The sequence below is a fragment of the Scomber japonicus genome, chromosome 6, assembly GCF_027409825.1.
Source record: "Scomber japonicus isolate fScoJap1 chromosome 6, fScoJap1.pri, whole genome shotgun sequence".
NCBI classification, from domain to species: Eukaryota; Metazoa; Chordata; class Actinopteri; order Scombriformes; family Scombridae; genus Scomber; species Scomber japonicus.
The window spans coordinates 16,781,537-16,809,186 of record NC_070583.1 but is presented as its reverse complement, the minus strand read 5'-3'; the positions used below and the strand labels follow the sequence as shown (position 1 = coordinate 16,809,186).

Sequence of the window (27,650 nt, the reverse complement as noted above, 5' to 3'; positions counted from 1 at the left end):
ATAGTAATGTATTTAAAAGTACATTTTACTAAAATGTTAGATTTTTTAAAAATTTATTGGCTCAAATTTAGCTTATAGGGAGTGTTTGATAAAAAATAAACTGCACCCGCCTGACACCTCAAGAGGATTAAAACAAACAGCAAGAGTAAAATCGCAGGGGATTGTTGACTCAGGCAAGATAACCAAGTAGTAACAGTTGAAAATTCACTTTTTCTAGTAAATGCACCATTTAAAAAATAAAATGTTTAGTACAACTGTATAAAAAGATGCCACTGAAACGATCGATGCCACTGATGTTCGCATGTTTTGTTTTGTTTTGAACTCGGAAAACAAAACAGAAGAAGAAGAAGAAACTGGAGATAATGTTGCTCCTATTATATAGATGTTGGCTCAAAGTTAAAGCAGAGCAGTTATGTGTTCCTGCACAGGTTTAAATGATGATGATGATGATAATGAAAGAAGGGATTAAATGTGAGTCAGAAAACTTGAAAAGCTGCAAAGAGAAAGACTTTTCAGGTTTGTCACATTGTTTAACCCATGTACATCTTCTCTTTTTTCACAACTTTTATTTTGAAAGATTTAGCACCACCTGCTGTTTTCCATGACACAGACAGGTCACAATAAAAAGGTGCAGTATGTAGAATTTAGGGGTAAATAGTGAAATCAGCTTTACAGAAATGGAACATAATATTCATAAGTGTGATTTTCTTTACCTTAGAATGAAACCTTAATGCATCAGCCATGTTTCTACATTAGTAGTGGGTCTTTCGTGTTTTTTGTGCGAGTTTCGCAGCCACTGAAGGTCCTCCTACTCGCTTGGAAGGAGAGGAGAGGGGTAATCAGTTGGTTTATTTTGCATCCTCACCACCAGATGTCACTAAATCCTACAGACTGGTCCTTTTTAAAATCGGTGATAAAGTGTAAATGCAGAGGAAAATCGAGCGAATAAGCAGTGTCGGGTTAAAGTAAGCGGACTGCAGCACCGTCAGTCTGACCTCACAACTCCTCCATCAGCTTTTGTTTCACAGTGAGAGACTGATGAGGGAAAACCCCTCCAAAGAAACTGCCTGTTGTGGTTCAGCTACAAGCAACACCAGGGTTACACAGAATTATGCGAGTCTAAATAACTTTTTTTGTATGTGCGTTATGAGTTTGTGGTGTGTTTTTTTTTAGTTTGTGTGCTCAGGTTGCTATGGTTGCAGACAGATCCGGCGTTTGAGTTTCTGGTCTTTAAAAAAAACACAGAAGTTGAGCCAACTCTCGACTGACCAGTGCTTTATCAAGTCATAGGTGAGAGAGGCGGCGACAGGTCAGGTGGGCGTGCTACGAATATTTCCCTCATCAGAGCTACAGAGAAACAGAAAGACAGAAAGATACTGTTAGGTTGGACAAAGTTGCTTCAGAGGGACACAACATGCACATTTCCAGGTCCAGGCAGAATCAATATGAGCAGAACACTTATTAATACCAATCGGATTCCTATAATCAGATGTTATTATCCAGATATGTGACATATTAATATCAGGAATGGGATTTTAGATAAATATGTATTGCAGTGTAAACTGTATATGTAAACTGTAGATAGAAGAATATCTACAAGTATCTACAAGTAAAAGAAAAGAAGTAGATGTTAAAAAAGTCAAAAGAGTAATGTAAAAGCATAATAACTTTAAAATGTGGATCTGAAAAACAGCATCAAAACCATTATCACTGTTTCATATGTCATGAAAAACAGATGATATAAGTCATTTGAGAGAATTCAACTATTATGTAATCACAGTTTATAAGAGAATCATGACAACTGAATCCTGTTAATGCAGGGGAGATGTAGGTCTCCAATATGGCCACCAGATGGCACCATGTCACCTGAACACTCCTGATATTTTTGAGTTGCACATCTGGGAGCTAAACAGGTTTTTACTGTTAGACAACAGAGAGGTGACAGGAAATGAGGAGTGTGAGGGAGATGGGGAGTCACATGCAGTGACAGTCTGACTGAAATCTGAGGATAGAACAGTTCATTGGGGACAGCTTCTGCAACTAAGGACAAAACCTGTGTCCCCAATGGGAAAAAGATGTTTTTTGGGTCAGTGGTTGGGTTTAGTCTCTGATAAATGAATGTGTGTCTATTTAATGTCCCTAAAAATGTGTCCTACCCGCGGTCTCACAGATTCCTTGTCCGCCTCCTAAAATAGGGTCTCTGTCTGTGAGCAGCTTACTCCGTCCTTCCGGGCCCGGGTCCAGGAGTAGATCTGATTGGTCGGTTTCCTCCAGAGAGCCCTGAGCAAGAAGTAAAAAAACAAAAAGTCAGAGAAGCGACAGAAACTCAAACACAGAGGTTAAAAACACTTTTAGTCGTTAACTGACCCTGAAAATGTGGTTTCATTAATAGTAATAGCGAGCTGTGAGCTTTTTACACACTGGTTTTTAAAGGTAATATATTAAAATGAATGAAGCTAACAATAATGATTACCATACAGTGCATAAATCCTTTCTAAACTTCATTATTTGAGAAAAAAACATGAAAATGTGATTGAAATATTGAATAACAGTGATCAGGGCTTTAATGTGCAGCTGCTGACACTCATCAATCCTCTAATAACCACTCATTTTTTGCTGCTTCCTGACTTATAACGCTGACAGATGGTTTGGATGAAAGCGCCGTCAGCATTTACAACATCAACATTTTTAGTATTTAACTGCAGACGGAACTTGAAAACAACTAAAACTGATCTGAATCAAAGCAAACTAACACAAGGAGTCTTTTTCACATAACAGTCGAAGCTGTTTTCTTCCTCTCCGCTCTGAAGAAAGTTCAAGGGTTGAAATGTTGTCTTCTATCATGATTAATTCTCTTCCTGCAGCAGAAGCAGCAGTACATCATTTCTCTGACAGTCTCACTTGTTTCTGGCCAAATTCAAGAAGCTGATTACTAACACGGGAAAGTTCTCGAGGCAGGAAATAATCCGCCTTTGAATTGTTTCATGCTCTAGTAGCTGCTTTAAGAAGGGGGCGAGAAACATTTGCTCCTCCTCTTCCTCCACTCACCAGTAATTTGTGGGTGAGAAGTAGTTTCTCTTCTAGTGAGCAAGGCTCCTGTTTCTGTCTCTTGTCCTGAATCATCAGTTGGGATGGCATTTCCTCATCTGGGTTATGGGTCCTAAAAGAGAGAGAGAGAGACAGAGAGAGACAGAGAGAGAGATAGAGAGAGAGAGAGACTCCTAAATGATTTCATGTCAGACATATAACATGACTAATTATTAAATTAAAAGGCTTCAGCACAAGTGTAAGAAACACAGCAGATGTTGCACATTGCTGCAGGAGGATGATCCCTCATCTTTTTATGTATGATACATTTTGACACACGCTTGCATATTTATGACACTTTCACATTCATCCCTTCTCATCTAGTTACCATGTTTACTGTCAAACATCTGCTCCATCTCTCTCTTAAGCACACATATTTCTTACACTTTTGCCCTCTTATTTGATCATTTTAGGGTTATGAAGACGTCCTAACATTTCCATTGCACTATTGAAGGTCTTTGAAGGATAAATGTGCAGAGGGAACTACTGGATCGTACCGTTTCCTGCTTGCTGTGACTGCAGGCGTCATAGCCAAGGGCTCAGACGAAGAGGAAGGAGGGTTGATAGTTTCCTCTGGAAGGTTGCTGAGGAAGGTCAGCTGGAAGTCATCGTCCATAGAGATGTAAGGAGCCAACATGTCCAGGTCCATCCCCTCCATGTCCTGAGAAAAAGACAAGACAGGATATTAAAAGTCAGAGAGAAATACTGATGGACACCCACGTCCATAAATGAAAAGTTGTGCACAAAAATGTCAAATGGAACCACAGACACTACATTATCACAGTTTCAGTGGCATTTTATTTTAAATGACAGAAAAGAAGTCCTATATCATGTGGAAATTTGTGAGCTTCCACTTGGAAACGCATTTTAATGCTCAAACATGAGAATCGTTGTTACTTTTTACAGCTACAGTATCAAATCTCAACCAGGACTAACCCTAACCCTAACCCTATCTGATGGATTCTTAAAAGGTTAAAAGGTCAGGATCTTTATCTCAATCTTGCATTCTTCTGCCCTTTTGAAGAGCACATCACAAACTGAATTTGGATTATCTACAAGAAACATATCTGATTACACTCATTTTATTACAAATTGAAAACAAAAGCTGTTTTTTTATGTTCAGTTTATAATAAAAATGATTCCACTAATAGAAAGTGAGTAGAATATCAATGTAGAAAATGCGCATAAGCAGCTAATCTTGAGTGGTTTAAGTTATTTAGAAAAACAATAAATACTTCTACATTGTTTTTCACGGAAGAAGAAATATTTTTACAATCTAATTTTCCATCCTGAGATTGTCGTGTGGATATTTGTGACATTTTGCTAGCCCTTCAGATTTTATGATGTTGTAAAGAAGAGAGGAAAAGGCAGAAATGTGGTCTTCTAATCTAGATGAATTTATATATCTGCGTGTTCTCCTTTTACCTCCAGCATCTGTTCCTTTTCTTCATCTTCTGCAAAGAACTGCGAGATCATGCTGTAGTCCATCACCTCCTCCTCAATGCAGCTCTGAGGGAGGTCGACAATTATTACATCTGTCAAAAAAAAACAAACAAATATCCACATGAAAAAAAGAAGATTAAATAGTTAAAGCTTATATTTACCGGCTCAGAATCAGATGTGGAGATTGGTGATAATGATGATGATGATGATGATGATGGTGGAGTGAGGGGGTTGAAGATGGGTGAGAGGAGCTGTCGGAGCTGTGGTGTGCACAGGTCCTGCGGGTGGTCCAGCACGGAGCTCAGACTGAGTGGGTGGGCAAAGGACAGCTCGGTAAAGTCTGACAGAGACAAAAGACAATGAAAGATGAAAGATCCAAATGATCACGTGTTTGTAATTTTCTGTCTGATGTTCCCAACGAGTCGGATAGAGATCACTGAAGTTAAACTGTAACTCGATAACTGAGAAATGTTGTACTCTTTGATATTAAAGTCATAAAACAAGCCTCAAGATAAACTTTAATGTCCTGAGGGGAAATTTGTCTTGGGCAAAAGTGCTACACAGAGCTGCAGTCAAGCAATACACGACAATACGATACATAGTTGAAATAATACATCACTGACAAGACAATAAAAGTGGTGCAGTAGTGCAAAAAGTGCCACACAGCCACAATCACAAAATATAAATGAAAAATGTAAAAGCATAAAAAACAGTATAATTGAATGTATTATTTGGCAATGTTTTTACTTTGGATATTTTACTTGCATTATCTGTTGTTTATTTCTATATATTTAATTTTTGCATATTTAAGTGCAACTTATTCTATAAGTACAAGCAGTCATATTAGTAGTTAAAATATCAGTATTACATTCATCATATGTGCATGTGTCAATGTGGTTTAAGTAAATCAGTACTAGTGTATGAACCTTAATGCAGTTTGAACATTTGATTCTGATAAAGAGACATTTTGTTCCTGTTTTGTGTTTATTAAATGTATGTTTTTTATATTACATTAATGTTCCTTTACATGTTTTTAAGCTCCTTTTATGTCCTTTTCATGTGAAGCATGTAATTTCTTATGTAAAGCACTTTGATCTACATTTCATGTATGAAAGGTGCTATATTAATAAAGTTATCATTATTGTTATTATTGTGTAGAAAATGGAGTAAATTAATACATTATTTTTAAAAGACGCAGTGATGCTCATGTGAATATAAAAGTGTGACAAACCTCCTGTCAGTGGTACGATGGTGTCTCCGGCCTCTGGAGCCAGCTGGAGAAGCTCCCCTGGCTTCACACTCAGTTTGAAGAAAAGCTCTGCAGAGCTGCCGGGCTTCAAATCTGCGTCCTCGGTCTGACACTCACTGTCAGCAGTCTCACAAACTTCCTCCTCTGCGGGTGAAGGGGACTGAGGTTCGGCTTTAGGCAGCTGGCTGCAACGAATCTGCTCAACAGAGAAAATGACGTCCGGCTGCTCCACGGCACTGCAGAAGGAGACGACGACAGAGGAGGTGAAGAGAGAGAACAGAAAAGTATTTTTAATAATCTTTTAGTCTCGGAGGAGTTTGCAGCTCTGTCCTAACTCTTGTTGGATCCACCGTTATGTGACACACAGTACCTGAGTATAAAGTTGAGGCAGACTACGGCCTCGGGTTGCGACGTCTTGCTGCTGTAGAGTACGGTGGCCTGAGTCTCTGCCCAGACGAAGCCGCCGCTGTTCGCCAGGAAACGGTAATGTCTGGTGCTAACCTGACCTTTGGACAGCACTGCACAGTGTGGACAGAGAGGCAGAGAAGAGACAGGTAAAGAAGGATGGACAAAAAGTACACAGGCAACTGAAAGAGGCTGCGGTGAAAGCCTGGAAAAGCATCACAAAAGAAGAATGTAAAAGTGTGGTGATTTCAATGGGTCACAGGCTTGATGCAGTTATTGCAAGCAAATGATTTGCAACTAAATATTATTGTTATCTTCTAGATTGTGTATCAGATTCAGATGTAAATACCTGGAAATGTTGAAGGACTGTGGCATTAATAAAATTTTTATCTGGTTTATTTACAGACTTATGACATAATTCTGCAGCACCAAAGTTATGGACCAAAAAAAATCTATAATTTTTTAAACAAAAGAATAAAAAACACACTCAATAACCTCAGATATGCAAATATATGAAAAAGGAAAAAAAAACAACAACAACAATTTTAATTTTAAAATGAGACATTTTGCAGGTAGAGGGTTGACCTATTAGTGACAAATTCTGTTTTAAAAGAAAGTCTAGATGTTTATATCCATTATTAATACTGTATTTCAGGTCTTTTTAAAATATAATAATAATAATAATAATAATAATAATAATAATAATAATAATAATAATGATAATACACTTTATGTACAGAGCACCTTTCATACAAGGCATGTAGCTCAAAGTGCTTTACAGAAAAAACTACAATAAAACAACAGCAAATAAAACAGAGTAAAAGAAAGATACATTTAGTAAAACTAGACAAAAAAATGTAAAAAGACTTTCAGTAAAATGACATTAATTAAAAGCCAGATTATATAAATATGTTTTTAGCTGGTTATGAAGATGTACTGAATACTTAAGTTAAAAACAAGGAAAATAAAGCTATTTTGTTCATAATCACATCATTATAAATTACATTTGTGTCTTTTTTCTGACACATACACACTCATACACACTCATACACACTCATACACACTCATACACACTCACATGTGTGCAGGCTCTTGTTGACGTGATCGGAGTCGAGCGCATGATGAAACTCAAATGCAGAGCGTCCAATCAGATCGTCAGGTTTGTATCCCACCAACTCTGTCACCCTGGAAACAGAAAGAAGAAGAAGAGAAGAAAAACAGAGGAATTATTTAATAAACAAGGTTTTCTCTCTGTGATTTCATATTCTGGTTCCCTCTCCTCTCTTCTCTCTCTCTCATCCCATCCCCACAGGAGGTCAAAGGTCAAGGTTCCTCCTACCTGCCCTCGCAATGTGTGAAGCGCAGGTCCATGCTGTGGCGGGTGAGAAAGGTGCAGGTGTCCAGAGGGAATTCCACGCTGGACGGGTGAGGAACAGGCTCACACAGCAGGGTCATCACTCTGGCAGCAGGGGGCGACGACGAGCCGCCAAATGACCGCATGTGACCTGTGCAGTGAAGAACCTGCAGAGAGGGAGAAAGATACATTTAGAGGCTATTTAGTACCAATTCCAAAATTATACTTTAATACTTCAATTTCACTAAATCTTTCTGAGGCTCAGGTCCTTTAATATGTGAACGATAAGCTGCTATAAGCTGGTCTGCCAGTCTGTGGTGACTAGTGTTATATTCTTGGCAGTGGTGAGCTGGGGAGGTGCTACTGGGACTTGTGTTGCCAACAAATTGGGCAAGCTGGTGGGGACGGTTCAGACAGTATGGAGGCAGTGACAGAGAAGGGGATGCGAGGGAAGATGAAACCGAGCTGAGGTGTCTCAGGAGCACATTCAGCCACAGACTCATCCAGCAAAGTGCCTCTAAGTGCCAAGATGGCTTCTTTGTGCCATCAGCCATCAGATTAGACAGCACCACAGCTACCAGTATCTTTAAAACCATACTGCTGTATGATATCACAAACTGTCAGCACTTAAACTGTCACAGATATTGCACATGTATATACAACAGATAGAGCAGTGACGTGCGGTCAGGGGAGGCAGGTGAGGCCGTGCCTCACCTGTTTTCATGGAAAAAGACTTAAAAATGAAAACAATAATAAATGGTTATATTTGTCCAGTGATTTGCACTATAACGTTATTTTCTATCTAACTTTACCATTTTCGGATTATTTTTAATTCAAAATCGCTGAAGTTTCACATGTACTGATCAAACACTGAAAAGAGACACGCAGTGAGGCAGCAGCCAGGCGAGCCTCACCATGGATTGCGCAATGACTCGGCTTACTGCGCTGGCATGCTATGCAGTGAGACAGTACAGCTGTACAGCTGTCTCTCTGTATGTCGCTATTAACATGTTCAAACACTTTTACTATATGAACTAAATTTCCATAGTTTAGCTGATGATATAATGTACAGTGTTTGTAGCGTGTTTCGTGTGCTGAGCAGCATAAAACGGCTGCAAAAAGTCACTAAGTGAGGCACGCAGTTCTCCGGCCTCTTGGCAGGGGGCGCTCCTGATCCCAGTGATTCTTATTACGACTCATTAGCTGCAGAATAAGTGACAGTAAGCTACAACTTCTACAAACAAGTTATCGATGCTTTTGTCCAGAAGGAGCGCCGCATGGACTTCATTTAAAGGTAAGACCATAATAACGTTTTTTAAATTAAATGTGTTTTTTTGTGTGCTACAGTTTGTATGTGTAAAGAAAGCTGATATGAGAGTTTAAACATAACCTGTTAACTGCTGCCAATCAAATGGTGAATAAGCTACTCTGTAGGGTTCATATGTTTGTAAATCTGATTGTGATGAAGTCAGTGCCTCACCAGACATGAACCTCACCGCACGTCACTGAGATAGAGCTATAATGTATGTACAGTTCTGTGAAAAAGTCTTAGGTCACCACTAGCGTTGTGGTTTTAGCAAAGTTTTAATGACCATCCATATTTATTTTTTGTTCTCTTTATAAAGATACAAACAGAAAATATAGGAAATATGTGCATAAAATGTAACAATGATTATTAATTATCATTATTAATAAGGGTTCCATTCAATTTAGGTTTAAGAGAGCCAGGTTCTATCTATTTTTTTGCATCTTTTACTCTTATTTTATCGCTTTTATTTTATTTCTTACTAACTTCTTAATGTAAAAATTCTTAACTTTTGTGCTGCTGTGTCAAACTCATCTTAGAGCCAAGCAAGTGTCGTTTATGTCATGTAAAGTCAGGTCACAAGTCTGTAGTCAAGCTGCAAGATTTTGTTGTACAAATCTATTAATTAAGTCCCTTTAATGCACTTAAATATGCAAGCTGTGTTGCGGTATTTCTGTCCCTGTGTTGTGCTATTTATGCTTCAGAATATCATCAGGCTGAAACCTGAGACTTTAACAAATTAGTATTTAATCTCAAAGTCATGTCTTCATTTCCAACACTTAAAATACAACCTCAAAGTTCAGAGCTCCCATCTACAGCTCCACCAACAAACAATGACAGGACATCTGTTGTAGTAAGTGCGTGAATATGTACTTTATGTACTGAGTGTGTGTTTCTGAGTGAAACAGGAACACAGCGCTGGAGCATGAAGAGAACAAGGTCTGACATCTGACCCACTCATATCATTTCAAGGCTGGACTTTGGCTCTGTGTAGTCTAGAGGTTTGGATGCACTTCCCCCATTCACTTGAGTTAGAAACCTTTAATCTCTGCTGTGTGTGTGTGTGTGTGTGTGTGTGTGTGTGTGTGTGTGTGTGTGTGTGTGTGTGTCCTCGACTGTTTGTTACTGAACTATCTGAACAAGATGTTTAAATAAAGAAAACTGTACCTTCCAGGTGGCAGATTTGATGTTGACGGTGCGCCCCCTGCTGGTCAGCGTGCTCTTCATTCTCAGGAAGAAGTTCCTCTCGCTCGCCTGCTCCGTCAGTGGTTTCTTACTCAAGCCTGAAAAACAACACAACAAAGTTTAAACTCCCCTCACTCACACAAGTTTCATCAACCTTTAAAAAAAGAAAAAAACAAAGCTCCATGTTTGAGTTATTATGTATTTAAAAAAGGTCAGAAATATTTTAATAAAAATGACTGAAAGCACAAAAATAAGTTGCAGAGGTCTTTAACCCCTTCATGCATGGATTTTGAAGGCGTAGTTGCACTTCAGCCACCAAAGTGCATCATCCCAAACACTTCATCTACAGTACCGTTTTTTTGGTCACATCTGTATACAGAAGACCCTCTCAACTAATATTACAGTTTTTTCATGCCTAAAGAGAAATAAAAACCTAGGGGGAAAAAATCCTGACTGAGGTTATCATATATAATTCATGAATGAAAGGGTTAAAAAAACAGCTGCTACTCATCTCTGCCACTGTGTTATATGACAGCCATAATGATGATGGATAGAGGACAGAAAGAGAAATTAAAGAGCATCTAATCATCTTATAACATGAAATTACGATCAAATTATTTCTTTGCCGAGAAAATAAATAGCTGTTTGAAATCAAGTAGGAAATCTTGAATATTATCTCTATCTATATTTTAAGGATTTTTAAAATTCTATCATGATAATAAATGGTGCGTCTTACCTGGACGTACTGTCAGCAGGTCTCGGAGCTCCTCCTGATCACATGGATGAACAAAGTCGTAGATGCTGTGACCCAGCAAGTCCAGCTGTGGACAATAAAAAACAACTGTCAGTAACTTGAGGCTTCGACTAGCATTAAAAAAAGCATTCGGGTAATTCTTTCCAATGTATTCTGTAGTCTGTATTTTGTGCACATGTTAAATGTAAAAACAAGCGCCTTAGTTAGAGGCCTATCTGGACTTAGTTTTTGTTTGTGAAATCATTCCATCTTATTAAATGATTGTGCTGAATCTTTGCTGAGAGAAGTAACATTGAATGTCACGATTGCAGGATGAAATCATTACAGCCGCTACGAGACACAGTGGGACAGGAAGTCTCGCTCTATATTTCAGTGTCCAGTTATAGTAACCTAGTTGTGTTTCAATGATAAACTTGATCTCAAAACGGAGATAAAAATAGATTTATGGGACGTCTTCTATCTCTCTCCGTCTCTCTACATCTTGCTCGAGTTACTGAGAATAGGTCACATACTGTCCTAGGGGCTTACAGTAAAAAAACAGTAACTCCCACTAAAGAAAGAGGCAATGTAACAATTACTATGTTACGTGCCGTAGTGTGTTTGCTTTATGTTTGTTGCTGTGTTTTTTTTTCCCTTTCTCTTGACAGGTGCTGCCCTCCTTTTACCTTAGCTGATCTCCACAGCTGTGCCCCATTGCAATCAGCCTCAGTATAAGACTCCAGCCTCTCCTTTTCTGTGCCAGTGGGCCATCCGGCAGTGCAATTAATGTTGACTTGTGTGTGACTCTGTGATACGTGTTTAGTGACTAGTAGTGGTGTTGTGTCATATCGGCTTCTTTATTTTAAGTTAAGACCGTCCTGAGTTGTTTCTTGAGCTGGAATTTTTGGTTTATTGTTCTGATTTGTTAAATAAATCCTTGGTTTTGCCGTCATACTTCAATTGTCCTCTTGTTTCTGTTATTGCTAATACCAGTTGTTATTTCCCTCCTCCATTAAAAGTTTTTTGGGTCGTAACATACTATCAACAAAAAAAAAAAAAAAAAAAAAAAAATGCCACTGAAACTAAGTAGTCTCGTATTCATGCTGAAGTCCAGATGTTACAAGTTTTAATAATGTTTAGTGAATGAAAGAACAAAAAAGACTGTTGCACTGTAATGATTGAACAATGCCTGATGTGATTTGTGATAATATGGTGACGATATCAGAGCCATACTAACCCCCTTTGTCTAAACTCTCGCCGCCACCCAAGTGAACAGGTAAAACCCATGTGTCAATCAATGCAAGAAACGTAATGCGTGTAGCCCAAAGAAATACATAAACACAGGCAAATATACATTTTAGATCCTACAGTAGAGAAAAGCCAGTGTAGTAAAATCTAGACCCACAAAGTCTAATATATACAGAATTACTATAATGCTAGTAGTGGAACATGTGAGACCACTGGCTTTCATAAAGGAGAATTTCACAGGACGGTCACACTGAACAGCAGCTGACACAGACTCTTGAATGGGGAACTTAAGCAAGCACCTTTAAAATGTGTGAAACATGTGAGGGAATATTTGTGTCATGAGGGACTCATTGTGTCAGGTACGCTCCCAGGTTTATTGTTAAAATAATGTTTTTGACTACATGAGATGGAATCCATACCACCATGCATCGTAAGTTCTGGTAACCTCTCCATGGTAGGTGACCTTCTACTGTGCCCAAATCACATAGGTTGAAGATTCTGCGATGTGATTCAACCCCACACTGCAAAACTTCTTCAAAACTGTGATGATGATTGCATGTTTTTTGGTTTGAATTATGCATAGGAAAGTTTTTATTTTGTTTGATTTTAAGTTTAACAGACATATTTGGCCCATAGGGGTTCATGGTCAGTCATATATGTATCCGTGCTCTGATTGTGTTTGGAATTTCTTTGTGTTTTGTGCATGTGCTCAAACCTGTATGCAAGCTCTTCTATACAATTGGTTGGGCATTGTGGTTGGAGGGAACAAGACATGATTGTTCCTTAAAAGATCAATTGAGCCATCCAGTGACTATAATCCACAATCATATGTCATGCCAGAATGGGCTCCAGGGAAACCCATTCAGATAAATTGATTTAGATGACAACATATGATGAGTTTTCTTTAAGTCATTGTCATTTCATAGTAATGTGTTTTTCCCTTTGTTGTATTTTAATTTTACAATTCCCTATTACATGGTGATGCCTGATATTATTATGTAAATATTTGGTTGACACTTTGTGTCAAAAGGGGGGAATGTGAGGGAATTGTTGTGTGAGGGACTGTGTTAGGAAAGCCTCAGGCCTTTTGTTACACTAGATAAGACATCAAAAGTAAACTGACCATCTTTTGACCTAGTAGGGGGTCAGCACGTGATACCAGTAGTCTTTGAAGGGTTTCTGTCTTTTATTACTTTACGACTTCTTTGGTTGTACTTTATTACTTTGTCACCCTGTCTTATTCAAATTCCACTGGGAGGTACTCTATAAAAGCTGAAACTAGTTGTTGCTTGGCAGAACAACTGTGTGTCCTTCTCCATGCTGGCATGTACTGAGTAAAAGAGAAAGATTCATCACTCCATCGTATGTGCTTTTCTTCAGAGAAACTTCTATTACAAACATACTAAATATATGAATATATTAGAGTCAATATGATCTGTTTGTGCACAATGTTTTTACCAGCAAATGTGAAACTAATGATCATTCTCATCAATTTCTGTCTGCCGTAATTTTTAATTTTTATTTTATTTAAATGAGGACAGTGCAAAACAAAACATTAACCTTGTATAAAACAAGGAGAGATGCATTACACAAGTTGCCATTTTCAGCCCATAGTCCCTGGGCAGGTAGATGGACCACACAATAAATTAAAATCAATAACAGAATCCACAAAGTTGTGCAAAATTGCAATGACAAAATTATCAATACACACATTCCAACATCCTAAAAGCAACTTGACCCTCCCCCCGAAACCTCATACACATACCTGAGTGATACCGATGTGTCTGCTGACGTTTTCAGTCAGGTAGATCATGTCTCCCTCCTCCGTCATCACCATGACGAAGCCGGCCAGGACCTGAGGGTAGAAACAGTCCATTGGGTCTTCATGCAGCTCCTCCTCCTCCTTTTCAGACTCCTCCTTCTGATTCTCACCTGTTGATTAAAAAAAACAACAAAAACAACCAGATGATTATTCCAGCAAACTTGTTTCAGAGTATTGATAGACACTTATTTGTGAGTGGAGTTTTTATAAAAAAAATGTAAATACATTTTCTTATTTTGACAGTCAATGAAGTTATCCTATTTTCCAAGTGATTAGACACACTGCTGCTTAATTTAACCTTGTCATTAGCTCAAAAAACTTTTCACTAACTATTAAGGTAAAATAAACTCTCTTTTTTCCCTCCAAAGTTTTCAGGTATGAAAACTGTCAGCGTAGCCACGCGTCAGAAACCTGATGCATTTTTCATATTTGTCAGCTGAGTAATATAAGTTCAGCCAATGCACCTTTCATTATTGATGAGTTCATTACTCTGTTCTCACACATCGCCTAGCCAACTCACATCACCAGAATAACAAAAAAAAGAAAAAACACTCACACTGAATGTACAAAAAGTATGAAGAGTGCTGCTTTTTAAATCCCCACCCCCACCCCCACCCCCCAATCGAGCAGCCCGTGAAGCCTGACTGAGTTCACAATTGAAACTCCTTCAGTCATGAAGGGGAGACGTGGATGAAAGAGACGTTTTAATTGAGACAACTGAGACATGGGGTAAAATATAAAGCTGTATCAGCCAGGTGGAGGCCGAGCAATCACTGCAATACCAAAAGATGTTTTTTAAAGTTGGCAAGTTTAGGCCTTAACACAGGAAATAAGGATACAAAGCTAAAGCTGAAATATGTGGTTGGTGTAAAACTGGACGACTCTCTGCAGATGTGCTTCTCACCAGGTTTGAGGAGGTGGCGCATGCGCAGGAAGCTGAGGGCGACTCTCATGATGGCGGCTTTGTCCAGATGGGTGGAGACTCGGCGGGGGAGCGGCAGAGTGTGGGCGAGCTCGTAAAACACCTCCGTCTCCTTACTCCGCCTACACCTGGCTGCATCACGGGAATGAAGCTTCCTCTGCTCCGAACTGCTCCTGGAGGAGGAGGAGGAGGAAAGAAGGAGGAAGAAGTAAAAAGACAGAGGTGGAGGAGGAGAGGGGACAGGAGTGGGTTTGTATATTGGGACAGGAGAGATATGTTTAGAGAAAGAAGAGGAAGAAAATGAAAATATTAAAAAAATGAGAGGGAAAGAATCAAAAGGAGGAGTAGGAAGAGGAGGAGGAAAAAGAAAAGGAAGGATTAGATCAGTAGATGACAGAAACAAGATAAAGAAGTAGAAGGGAAAGGAATGAATGAGGGAGGTGAGATGGAGAGAGAGTGAGGGGGATTGGAAGAGGAGAATAGATGTGGAGATGAAAGAAGGAATGTGGAAGAAAAACAAGATGGGATCAAAAAAAAAACACATCAGCAAGAAGCTCATGATGAACAAATCACACTCCTTACTTCACTTCTTCTCATCCTTTTAAACATTTTTATTCAAAATCAACTCTCAGGTGTCAGCATGTGTTTCCTTTTTTCTCTGGATATAGACAAACTGTTTCTTTGATAAAAACACACAAGTGCATTTCTGTAACACAAGTTCAGCAATAAGGTAATACAAATGAAGTAAACCCTGATGAAAGACACTGTAAATAAAGCTATATTAGTATGCACTGTTTTATATTAGTGACCTTTAGAAACTTTAAACATTACATTTCTGCTGCTGTGACCTCTAAAACATCATCATTTGTTACATTTCAAAATCATATCATCTAATTAAGTCACATCCACTAAATAACGCAGATCATTGAATGTAAAATTAAAGTGCTCTTTCAGATTTTCAGAGCTGCAGACTATATCCACAAATTTGAGGATTTGGGAATTTGATCCAATACCAACATCAAGGAGCTTTCCTGCATTATAGAATATACAGTAGATAGAAATACACAAGCTTACTCTAAAAGAATTCTCACTAATCCTTTCCATTATGTTTGATGTGATTCAAACTTTGATTTATTGCCCTTTTAAAGTCTGAAATCTTAAAAAGTCTTTGGTTTTGTCCTGAGACCCTCCAACATTCCCCTAGGGGTTTCCTTGAGTCAACCAAAGGAACCAAAGCAGTGAACCTGCTATAAATCCATCTCTGCTGTTTTTGACAGGGGGGGGACAGACATTAAGACTTCCATCTCTTTATATGGGACTTGAGCCCACCCCCCAAAGTGGGAACATTTTCTAAGAGCAAAAATAGAGAAATGTCCCAAACTGCAGAGAACAGAATGTTATTTATCTCAGCGGCTGGGAAAGCGTCCAGATCCTCCTTCGCTCCCTCCCCGTCTGTTCTTCCCTCTCTCTCAGCATCCAGAAACATGTGCTGATAGGACAAAAGCAGGGTTTAATTTCTCTCTCACTCACTCACACTCTTACAAAAGCAGTGTTTTGCAGAGTGGGCGGAAAGCAATCAAATCAAATTAGAATCAGAATAGGCTCCATTTGAAATGACTTTAAACAGGAGTAACTTCTGCTCTTTGAAACTAAAAATGGGTCAATGACGGTTTTTTTGAGTCAAATTTAAAGGGTGTTAAAATGTGAAAAACGTATGAATAACTTTCACACATTCTTTTTTTGTGGACCCAGCATAACATTTCTGCTTTTAATCCATATTGGGAGAATATATTAGAGGATTATAGCAAAAATGTTGCTTAAAAACACATAATTCTCAATAAGACACCATATCAAATAGTTTGGCATGATCTTACATTATAGGTAATGGAATACAATTGTTCTAAATATTACATTTAACAACAAGGACAAGACAGGAGATACCAGCTGAGTGCCAGTTCAAAAATAACTCATCAGCTGTGACTTTAAAAAGAGTTTATACTACAATACAAAACCATATTATACACCATGCAATAACGTCTGCAATTCCTCATGTTACAGTTTTACTATATACAATGCTATGACCCAAGCCTAAAGGAAACCAGAGACTCTGCTGCTCTCAGCTTTAAAGAAACACCAGCAACAAGGAATTTTGCCGCTTCAGGGGTCCGTTCCATAAAGCAAGCTCAGAAAAGTGGGTCTTATTGTCAAACACCTATAGTCCTTATGAGAAGATGTCTGTTTCTCTATGTTTTGTTCTATTGTGTGTTCAATTAAAAAAAACTCCTTTATCCATCATTTCAAAATAAAAGCTTCTAGTGACTCATACACAGTCCTGCTATGTGTTAGGTTTTGAGCTGGTTTCATTTCACTGATGTTTTAGTTTACATAGAAGACATATTTTTACTTTTTTGTACTTTATGTTTAATCAACAAGTTCAATATATTAAAACAAAAACATTACATAACTCCTTTACACCAGGGATGTGTGGTTTTTAAGACAGCAACTGTTAAAGATTCCTAATTTATTGCCTAATATGAGTAGGCTATAGAGAGAAAAACTGACATTAATAATAATGTGAACCATTTCTGTAGCATTAATTATCAATAACTGTCTTTTTTCATTCCTATTTTATTGAAGCAAAGTTCTGCTCCTTCTCTTCAGCTGATTCTCTATGGCGTGTCCCCTGACAACGTCCTGGAAAAGGCACTAGAGGACACATCCTGACCCCGCGCTGCACAACAAGCCAACAGCCAACACCATTACATAATATGAAAAAGGATAGGAGGCTGCATGACATTGCCTCAGATGCCTGTAATTCTATTCGAGCATAGCAGGCCACATATGTAGGCTCTAGGCTGTCTGTGCAGGAGTTCAAACTGCAGGCAGCTTCACAGGATGCAACACTCGGTTTAATCTGTGTGTGCATCACAAAGCAGTGCTGCACACACACACTCAATAATATGCAATATTAACTCTCAGAAGAATGAACTATCTTTTATAATTAGTTACATGTCTGTGTGTATATGTCATAAGCAGAGTGGTGGGTGAGTTATGACGCTATAATGTTAGTAAGACCAGTCTGATTTCACATCTTAAATGACAGCACAGAAACTAAATATGGAGATAAGCAACTAAATTGGTCTAAATGAATCCTGAATTGAACACTTTACATTATTTTCATACACAACTACACATTTATATTTCCCTTGTTTGCACAAATGAAGCCAGAAAATGTGAGACTTTATAGTTTCCATCTATATTTGGACTGAAAACCAACTTGCTTATGAAGTTTTGTACTAGAGCTGCCACAGTTGCGTGATTAATTGATTAGTTTCACACTGTTCAATTAATGGCCAACTATCTTGACAATCAATTAATCGTTTTGATTCATTCTTTAGTAGTGAAATAGTGAATAATGTGAATATTCTCTGGTTTCTTTAATTTGTTTTGACAGTATCTTTGGGTTGTGGACAAAACAAGTCATTGGAGGACATCTTGATCATCTAATAGAATAAAATAGCTAATAGATTACTGTAGATAAAGAAGAAAATAAACTACAGATTCAGTTCAGTTCAAAGACTGTCAGGGATTCATCCTTCAGAAAAAAAGGGTCCTTAATACTGTGACTTGAATGTATGAACAGTATTTTAAATAAACTGGCTCTTTCATTGCAGTTTTGTTTGCTGGTGTGTGTTAACCTTTAGGATCAACAGCTTTACAGGGCTTGTTAGACTGGTTTGGAGAAATATTATAAATACTCAGTTGATCAGTTATACAGGACCTCTTCTGTGTATTAGAGAACAGTGTGCTGCGCTAGAATAAGGTGTGCTGCGCTTAGTAGCAGTCCCTGCATGCAGACCTGTCAACACAACATCTTTTGAGTAAATAAAGACCACATCACACGACAAGTTTATGTAACAGGTGGTGTGCACATGCCAGCAGCTGCTAACACAATACCTCTTGTCAAATGTATTTTTATATATATTTGAGGTTTGTGATGCTACATGTCAAAGGAAGTGCAGCTGAACACACACCAGTAGACCACAAACAAAGATACAACAACCATTATACACACACACACACACACACACACACACACACACACACAGGCATGTAGAGACACACTGAGACATGCAGAAAGACTCTGAGAATGAACAACACGAATCGACATCATCCAGAACCGCACGTCGACCATGGTGTATCGTTGTGTGGCATCTCTAGAGGAATGACAAACACACAAACACAACGCAAGCTGCTTTTGAGGAATTGAGACTTTTGATCGAGTCACACGGAGGATGATTTAACTCAGCAGGAATTAAGGAGGCTCCTTCTGAAATCTCACTGTGTAGCTTTGTCACATTACTCACATGATCTCATAGGCTTTATTCTCAGAGCAGCCTGAGAAAGTGCTGAACTGACAGGGGACTTTCTGACAGATGATTTAAATGATAAATAATGAGGGTGCAGCTCTGGGAATGTTTGGTTTGGTTGACTTTTGTTCACCATATTTATTTATTCTAAATATAGATAAATATTATTTATATATTTATCTGCTGAAAGTGGAAGGTTTCTCTGAGGACACTGAGGACTAAGTTTAAGGCAGCAGACCTACGAGCAGGATTAGTGACAACTAGTTTGGAGCCAATTCTGGTCAACTTTACAGTGAAGGAAGAGATATCTTGTGCTCAACAGTTCAACTTAAAAATAAATTAGCATATTCATTCTGGGATTTTTAATGAGGGCGAGGGGTAGATGCTATTTTATGGATTTTCACCTTTTTTTAAATATAAAAACAATATCATTATTAGTAACATACTTTTGAAATGAAACATATGTTCATATTCATAGAGTCTGGGTTTTTAATGAGGTAGACAGAAGATACCACCTTTAGTAGTTTTTTTAATTATTTGAACAATAACTGAACATTTCTTGTGTAAAAAAAATATCAGGTGACAAACTGCATGTTTGTCTCCATCATCATCAGTGTAATTCATAAAATATGACTACCACTGTTAAAACTAATAATACTACTGTTCATAATACTACTGTGGATACAACAGTTACTACTACTATTGTTCATAATACTGTTGTTTCAACTGTTAATAATACTACTTATGTTAATACTACTACTACTACTAATATTACTACAACTACCACTGTTATAAATACTACTACTACTACTATTTATCATACTGTTGCTACCACTGTTAATAATACTACTTCTGTTAATACCACTACTACTACTACTGCTACTATTAATACCACTACTACTACTACTACTACTATTAATAATACTATTGTTACTACTATTATTACTACAACTACCACTGTTATAAATACTACTACTACTGTTAATATCTATACTACTACTACTACTATTAATTCAACTGCTTTTCATAATAATTCTTCTTTTGTTAATACTATTGCTACTACTACTGTAAACACTAATACCTCTGCTAAAATAGTACTAGTACTGTTAACAATAGTACTACTCCTGCTAATAACAGGACTACTCCTGTTAATACTACTTCAACTACAGTTAATTATAGTACTCCTGTTAATAATAGTACTTATTCCAGTCCTTCAGTGTCTCACAGCAACAGCAGCAGTGAGTGGGGAGGAGCTTGAGGGAACAGACTGTCCCGGTCAGAGAGCAGCGCTGCAGTTTGGAGACCAGTTGTTATTGCTCAACCAGTATGTGCCTGTGTGTGTGTGTGTGTGTGTGTGTGTGTGTGTGTGTGTGTGTGTGTGTGTGTGTTACACTGCCTGTGTGGGACATGCTTAACACCAAACAGAAGAGTTTATGTGTATGCTGGAGAACAAACTGTGGTTTAATGACGTGTGGTTTAGTTGCATGAGCCGTCCTGGGAGAGTGTGTGAGGGAATACACCCACACACACAGACACACACATGCGTGTGCACGTGCACGTGCGCACACACGCAAACACACACACACAGACACACACACACACACACACACACACACACACACGCACACACACACACACACACACACGCACACACACACACAGACACACAGACACACTCTCTAAACAAGGACACCACACTCTTCAGGGCACACCCCTAACCTTCTTCTAACATAAACACACACATTCTTTTAGGGATTACACAGACTTAAGTCTCTCTCCTGGAGACAAGCCTTAACCACTGACCCAGAAACCTGCTTTTTACAAAATGAGGGCACAGTTTTTGGACAAACTATCCCAAATTAACTGGTCTTTAGTCTGAAATCTGTCCCCGCAAGTAGCCTGTGAAATATTATGTAGACTTTTGGGGACATTATATAGGCTTAATTTTATTAGTACCTAACCTTAACCACCACCACCACCACATACCTAAGAATAAACCTTACCCTAACCCTAAACTAACCTTAACTTTAAACCAAGCGTTTACCATAAAATTAATGATTTACATCAATGGAACTTGCTTTTTCACCCCATAACAAGTCAAGTCCCCACAACATGAGTACACAAACATGAATGTGTACAGTATGTGTGAACTGCAGTAAAAGGATAAACAGGTCAGGCCAGGTCAGGTCGGCCATAAATACAAACAATGTCCTCTATTGTCCTCCTCAAAACAGGTGGAGAGAGTCAGAGACACACATTCACATATATTTAGTGTTGTCAGGAGAGTTTAAAGTGAGAGAAAATGAAAGAAAGATGAAAATGTAATAGTAATTTCAACTTCTTTGTAAGATACCAAACCCCCCACTGTCTCACCAACATATCAGACTTTTAACTGTAATTGTAAATTCAATTCCTTTGCATTTCTACTACCTGAGACACCATCCTCCCACTTTCTCATCAATATTCAAACCCTTTTGTATTTTAAATTGTGTTGTCTAGACCTCTTAACTTCACACTTCAGGGGGTCGGTGCCAATACCTGTGAAAGACAAGTGTGTGAAAGCACACCATAGGTAAGAGGCCGACCCCACAGCAGACAAAGGATGTTAAACACGCCCCAGAGGCGGGCCTTTCCCTCAGGTATAAATGCCTAAGTTTCCCCATGCTCGGGGTCTTTTAATAAAACCTTGTCGGCTGACGGAAGTTTCTATTTCATTCTTCACCAAGAGCACAGCATTTCCACGACAAAAACAAGGCAAAATGTACAGTACATGAGGAGGGAAGGGAAGTATGAGGAAGTCCTGAGCAAAGACTAACTAGCAGCCCCCCCAAAAAAGCACATGCACGTCTTGTATCCCCTGCTGACATTGTCAACTCTAAACAACACACTGAGTTTGAGTTTGTTTGGGTTGGAGCAGACTACATCAGAGCAGAGAGGGCTGAAAGTGGTTTATTTTTTGGTCAACTCAGTGTGTGTGTGTGAGATGGCACAAAGTCCGCTGCTCCTTTCAAACACACACGTGGGCGCAAACGTACATATCCGCCCCCCATGTCGAAATCAAAAGAGCTTTGTTTTTCTCCACTGGTTCTGGCTTTAGGATGACAGTGATAGTAACATATTTTGCACTGGAGTTGCCAACGACTATGGGGCTTACACTTCATTTATATTAAGATATAACAGTTGGCTTTACATTACAGCTACATTACAGACTGAATAACATCATTTGGTGCATCATCTCTTATTTTTTTTGTAAGAGGAAAAACTAAAGTGTAAGTGGAGCTTTGAGGGGAGATTATTTTATCACAGTAATGTTACAGTCAGGTAGGTGTGATAAAGATTTGTTGACTGGAGAGTACAAACGTCTGAGGAGGGAAGAATGCTGAATAAAAGTTTCAAAATTCAATATAGACTGTTCTGTTCATTTAAATACATCTTTATAGACTGACTTGATTAATTGATTGACTTTATATCCTTCTAAAAACAAACATTACTGCATTTTAATTTTAAGTTAACTGTTCGGTAAGTAAATGTCCTGAGAGAGGTAAAAGGAACAATATACAATATAATGCATTTTTCAAGTGTGTCGTGACTAATTTTGAAAAGTTAAAAAGTCAACACCGTACTGTGTGAATCACAACATGAACAACATAACCACTCCATGTTTCTGTAGCTGCAGGTGTTAATAGCACAAGCAAAAGCAATGTAATGTGAAATGTGAGTCAATGTGAATCCTCGAGGCAAAACAGCACTTATGATTACACTAGTGAGCAATCTGTGGACTTCTGATTCACTATAATGACAATACAGGACACTACACACAGATTCATGCCACATCTGGATACAAATACACTAGAAATGCTTTAATTCATATAAGCTAAGAACCATAAATAAACCAAATAAAACAACTTTTACTTATTTATAAAGCTTTAAACAACCTTATTCCTCCCTGCAGAGACTTTCTGTCATTTTCTGTTGCAGCCAGATCTTATCTTCAGGTTTATCTTTAAGCAGCTAAAGAGGAACCCTCTGTGTTTCCTTTAAAAAGGAAATTAAAGACCTATTTATATTGATTTTAATGATAATTTGTAATGTAAAGTTATACAGTAATGTTATAGTTGTATCTTATCTCTCTATCTACCCATCCGTCTATCTTTAGGCTATTTAGCCTTAAGGGTCCCACTGAGATATAAGATCTCTTCTTCCAGGAAGTCCTACTCAAGATGGCTACAGAAGTCACATTCACAGCAGTAACATGTTAATAACACAGACAACACATGAAAGATGAAGAAGAGAGAGAGAGAGAGAGAGAGAGAGAGAGAGAGAGAGGAAGACAGGCTGATCCATGGATAACCAAAATACAGTTCATCTCATGTCAAGGTTATGTAATAGCCTAGACAACAGCAACATGTCTCCTTCAGGGCAGTGTGAACAAGGCCTTTATAGGGTGTTGAAAGAGAGGAGTGCTCATAAGGTAAATGCTCCTTTAAAGCCCAATAAGCATTAAAAAAGGAGATTGAATCGTTTGCTTTGGTTTATATTGACCTATATATTTATCCATTTTCAAAGCTGGTTATCTTGCAAAAACTGTATTTCTTGTCATGTATTCTGCTTTTCTTCGCTTATTTATGTGTGTATAGTCTTAACCCTGCTGTGTGAGGCTCCCTGGCCTGCATGTTTATGTCATATATATAAACCTGGTGAGGAGACAAATAACACTATGCTGCTCAGCCTGTATTGTTTTCCTCAGTGAGACGCGTGTAGGAAAGTTGCAGTAAACACATAACACGGACTAAAACCTCAATAAACGAGTATTTTTTTTAAGAAGCAGTCTTACCGTTTAACCACGACGCTCTCCTCTTTCTTCTCCATGTTCAATTTGCTCGCTGAATCGATTCTTCTCTTTGTGATTATTGTTTATTCTTGCATGGCAGGATCGAGGACAGACCCAAAAAGACCTTTCCTACACTCTGTCAAGTGTGCAAGTGTAAGGAAACAACGCTTCCTGTCATTGTTTTCAAAGCAAGGGTCTAATTGAGCTCACATGATTGGCTCTCAGTCAGCAGCATGTATGTCACTGTGTCACATGACATGAAAGATGAATTCATATTAAAATAAACATGGTTGAGAAGGTTATTTTTGAAATGTAATAGGTTACAGATTAGTAGTTACCCTTTTTAAAAATGTAATAAGTAATGTAACTATTTCAATTACATGATTAATAAGGGAGATCATTTCTTATAAAGCAAGATTTGAAAATGTATTCATTAATTTATGTTGGTTTTTATAATATAAAATAAAGATATTTGATGAAAAAAGCCAAAAGTCTGGTATGGGTTTAATTGTATACTGTGACACCATTTAAGTCCATGTGTGCTCTAAATAAGCCCCCATCATGATTTATTTACAAAATATAAAAAGCTATTGATTTCAAAGAATTAAAAACAGCAATATATTTTTTCAGTAAGATGTTAAATATTAAAAAATGAGGAAAAAACCCTCCTGAGCAAAATCTTAAAGGTGTGACTTCAGATGTAACCCCCTTTGTAACCATCAACATTTTCACTCTAATTTAATAACACATTTTTTCTCAGTAAATGTAATAGATTTCACATTTATTTTGTAATTAAATTATGTAATGCTGTTACATGTAACAGTGCAGTAGCACTAAAATCCATTAAGTGTAGGTGTGTCCAGTGTAGTAAAACGAATCTGTATTGATTTCGAGTCACTGGGTTTCACAACATGGAAGTACTGAATTAACCCTTACATACTCTTCAGGGTCAGGGTTTTGACTGAAAGAACCCTCTATACACATTTCTTTTTCTAATGTGACCCACAGTATACAAAATGGAAATCAAATGTATTTTATTTTTGTGCAGCTGATACATATTTTTATGTATGCAAATATACAAGTTTTAGCTGTGTTTATTAAAATGTGAATGTCTTTTTTCCATTTGATTAATCAAACATGTATTAATAACTAACAGGGAATTTATGAATGTGAATTGGTGTAGAGACTAATTATGAGACAGAATATGAACAGTATATAAAGAGTTAATACAAGATCATTGTTTGTAAAAGTATCCACAGTGTAAAATAGGATTTCAGGAAGGATGGGAGCCAGAGTGCCTGAACCTGAACAGTATAAAGTCCACAGTTCAGAGTTCAGTGATTTATTTGCACACATGGCAAAAAGCAAACACACACACACACAGGGGCTGGTGAGATATTGAGTATGAGGATCAGTATTCATGCAGAGAGATAAAGTGAAATGAAAGCTGCACACAATCAGGTAAATGAGTGTAGGCAGGGACCCAGGTGCTCCAGATATTAACTAATGAGGAACTGACAAGGACTACACATAGGTTTTGGCAGTGGTGGAAAGTATTCCACTTGACTGTTATTGTTCAGAGGGAAATATGGTGTATTACTCCATTACATTAATTCTACAGCTAAAGTTAGTACTAAATTATATTTTTATGCACTAAACATATAATCAACTTATGAAAAATACAATGCATTAGTATAGAATGAAGCTCTTGAATATTTTCTCAGGTGTTCAGTTTCTGTGGGATGGGATTTATGTGAGGTCATTAAACTTCATGTTTCATTAGGTCTGATAACTTACCTGTGGGGGTGAGTGTGTATGTTAAAATATTAAAATGTTAAAACTAGTTCTACCTCATCCAGTTACATTAACAAACTATGGTAAATAACAGAGGTTAAAATATAATATTACACAGTAAAGGAAAGTCATATTAATTGTGTAGGAGAGGAAAGAAGCCCAGAGTGCAAGTCATTAAAAACACACTGAGTCATAAAACCAATACAACATTAAATAGACCCCAAAAAACACATATTAAAAAACTGTTAGTAATATGGGCTGCATTGCACCACTGTGACTCTGATTTTTGCTCATTTGTGTGCTGCTTTGCTTAAAAGTGTCTGCAAAGGAATAATAGTCAAATTAAATGTATATAAAAAATAACAATAAGCAGGTGAAGCGGAGGTTTAGTAATCTCCGAGGTCAAAGTAAGAAATTTGATCACTTTTTTTTTTTTACAGATTTTATTGTAAGCACAGAATTAGGAGTTTCCGGATGTACTCTGTCAGTCTCCGGCTTGACACACCCAGACGATCCTCCCATCATTGGAAGAAGAGACGTCGCTGTTGAGACGTCACCCTGAACGTCACATCATGTCGGTACTTCTTTTTCTCGTCAAGCAGCAGAAAGGAAAAGTGACCGTGTCTGTCTGCACTGCCCTCTGTCGTTAAAACAAAAAGCGTGTTTTGCTTTCAGTAACTACCAAGCTGCAAAATATATAAATACAGTTTACTTACACGATTTTGTGGACCACCATAGTAGACAAAAGTGCATCATCCCATGCACTTCATCTGCAGTAATTTTTTTTTGGGTTGTAAATCAATTGATTTTAGTTATTTTGTGATTATAGATGATGTAATTTGATAGTAATAATAAAAAAAAGAAGTCCAAATATGTTTTGCCATGCTCAAGGAGAAAAAACGCTTAAGGAAAAAAATCAACATGACAACGTGTCAGTCATGTCAGGACACACACCCAAAGGATCACACATATCTGCTAGTGTTAGTGTGTGATTAATGGGCTAAAAACATGTGACACTGACATGATCCTTTTCATGTTCACCATAGATCCTAATATTTGACAAATTTCACTTTACATTGATTGGTAAATAAATATTTTATAGTAAAATACTAAGTTCATAACACTAATAGTTTCTCTGTTCTCTGTGTTTCTCTGTGGCTATTGACAGTACACATTTAACCGGTATCATCGTAGTGTAATATACTGAAATATACCCAATAAAACCAGTATGAACACAACATGTCAGGACACACACACACACACACACACACACACACACACACACACACACACACACACACACACACACACACACATGAACAGAGATTATTTCAGTTCCAATGTTTTAATAACAGATCTCCATATACAAACTGGATACAGTGACGTCATTCTGCTGTTATAACTTCCACCAGGACAGGCAAGTGTGTGAAAGCGTGTGTGTGATCTCTGTGTGTGTGTGTGCAAATGTGGGTGTGTGTCTGTTAGTGTGTGTGTGTGTGTGTGTGGGTTTGTGCATGTGGTAACTGTATGGTAATAGAGAATGCATATTTCAAACATACACACAGATAAATAAAAATAAACTCAGAACATTAAAAAAAATTCTTACTCATCTTGCTTCAGCCTGAAATATCAAATAAAAAACTATAACTTCAGAAATGTGCTATACATACAACATACTGTATATGGAATGATATTTGTTCCCTTGGTACTGAATGTTTCTCTGAGTTGCAAAACAAGGCTTTAAGAGGAAAAAACAGTGTGAGCTTCAATCGTTCTGTTTATTCTGGCATCCTAATGTGTTTTTTGTTGTTCTCTTAGCGTCATTGACCCAGCTTTTGCTCTTTGGACTGAGCATTTGTTGTTTTTTTTGTTCTGCTCATAGACAGACTGATAACATATAA

The 27,650-nt window shown here is 37.8% G+C and overlaps 1 protein-coding gene across 2 annotated transcripts; it reads right to left on the bottom strand.

The window, feature by feature from the left end:
* Nucleotides 1-1,144: 1,144 nt before the first annotated feature.
* On the bottom strand, nt 1,145-24,108 carry hif1al (hypoxia inducible factor 1 subunit alpha, like). 2 transcript variants are annotated; one of them, XM_053321198.1, is made up of 15 exons: nt 23,959-24,108; nt 14,737-14,927; nt 13,776-13,942; nt 10,766-10,850; nt 10,012-10,127; nt 7,524-7,705; nt 7,263-7,369; nt 6,150-6,297; nt 5,762-6,015; nt 4,692-4,870; nt 4,513-4,596; nt 3,585-3,748; nt 3,049-3,160; nt 2,157-2,280; nt 1,145-1,347 (listed from the first exon to the last, which is right to left on the bottom strand). In XM_053321198.1, exons 1-15 carry the CDS (start codon nt 23,991-23,993, stop codon nt 1,280-1,282), a joined length of 2,016 nt encoding a protein of 671 aa, XP_053177173.1. In that variant the 5' UTR covers nt 23,994-24,108; the 3' UTR covers nt 1,145-1,279. The 2 variants fall into 2 exon arrangements, with proteins under 2 accessions (XP_053177173.1, XP_053177174.1); XM_053321199.1 differs by having other exon boundaries at nt 14,737-14,924; nt 23,959-24,106.
* Between the last annotated feature and the right edge of the window lie 3,542 nt (nt 24,109-27,650).

What these genes read in the sequence shown, in the direction of transcription:
- hif1al (XM_053321198.1), bottom strand. Translation starts at nt 23,993, where the DNA reads ATGGAGAAGAAAGAGGAGAGCGTCGTGGTTAAACG. An exon ending in GCGCCACCTCCTCAAACCTG is followed by an intron (nt 13,943 to 14,736) that starts GTGAGAAGCACA and finishes TTTAATCAACAG; the next exon opens with GTGAGAATCAGAAGGAGGAG. An exon ending in AAAAGGAACAGATGCTGGAG is followed by an intron (nt 3,749 to 4,512) that starts GTAAAAGGAGAA and finishes TCTTTTTCTCAG; the next exon opens with GACATGGAGGGGATGGACCT.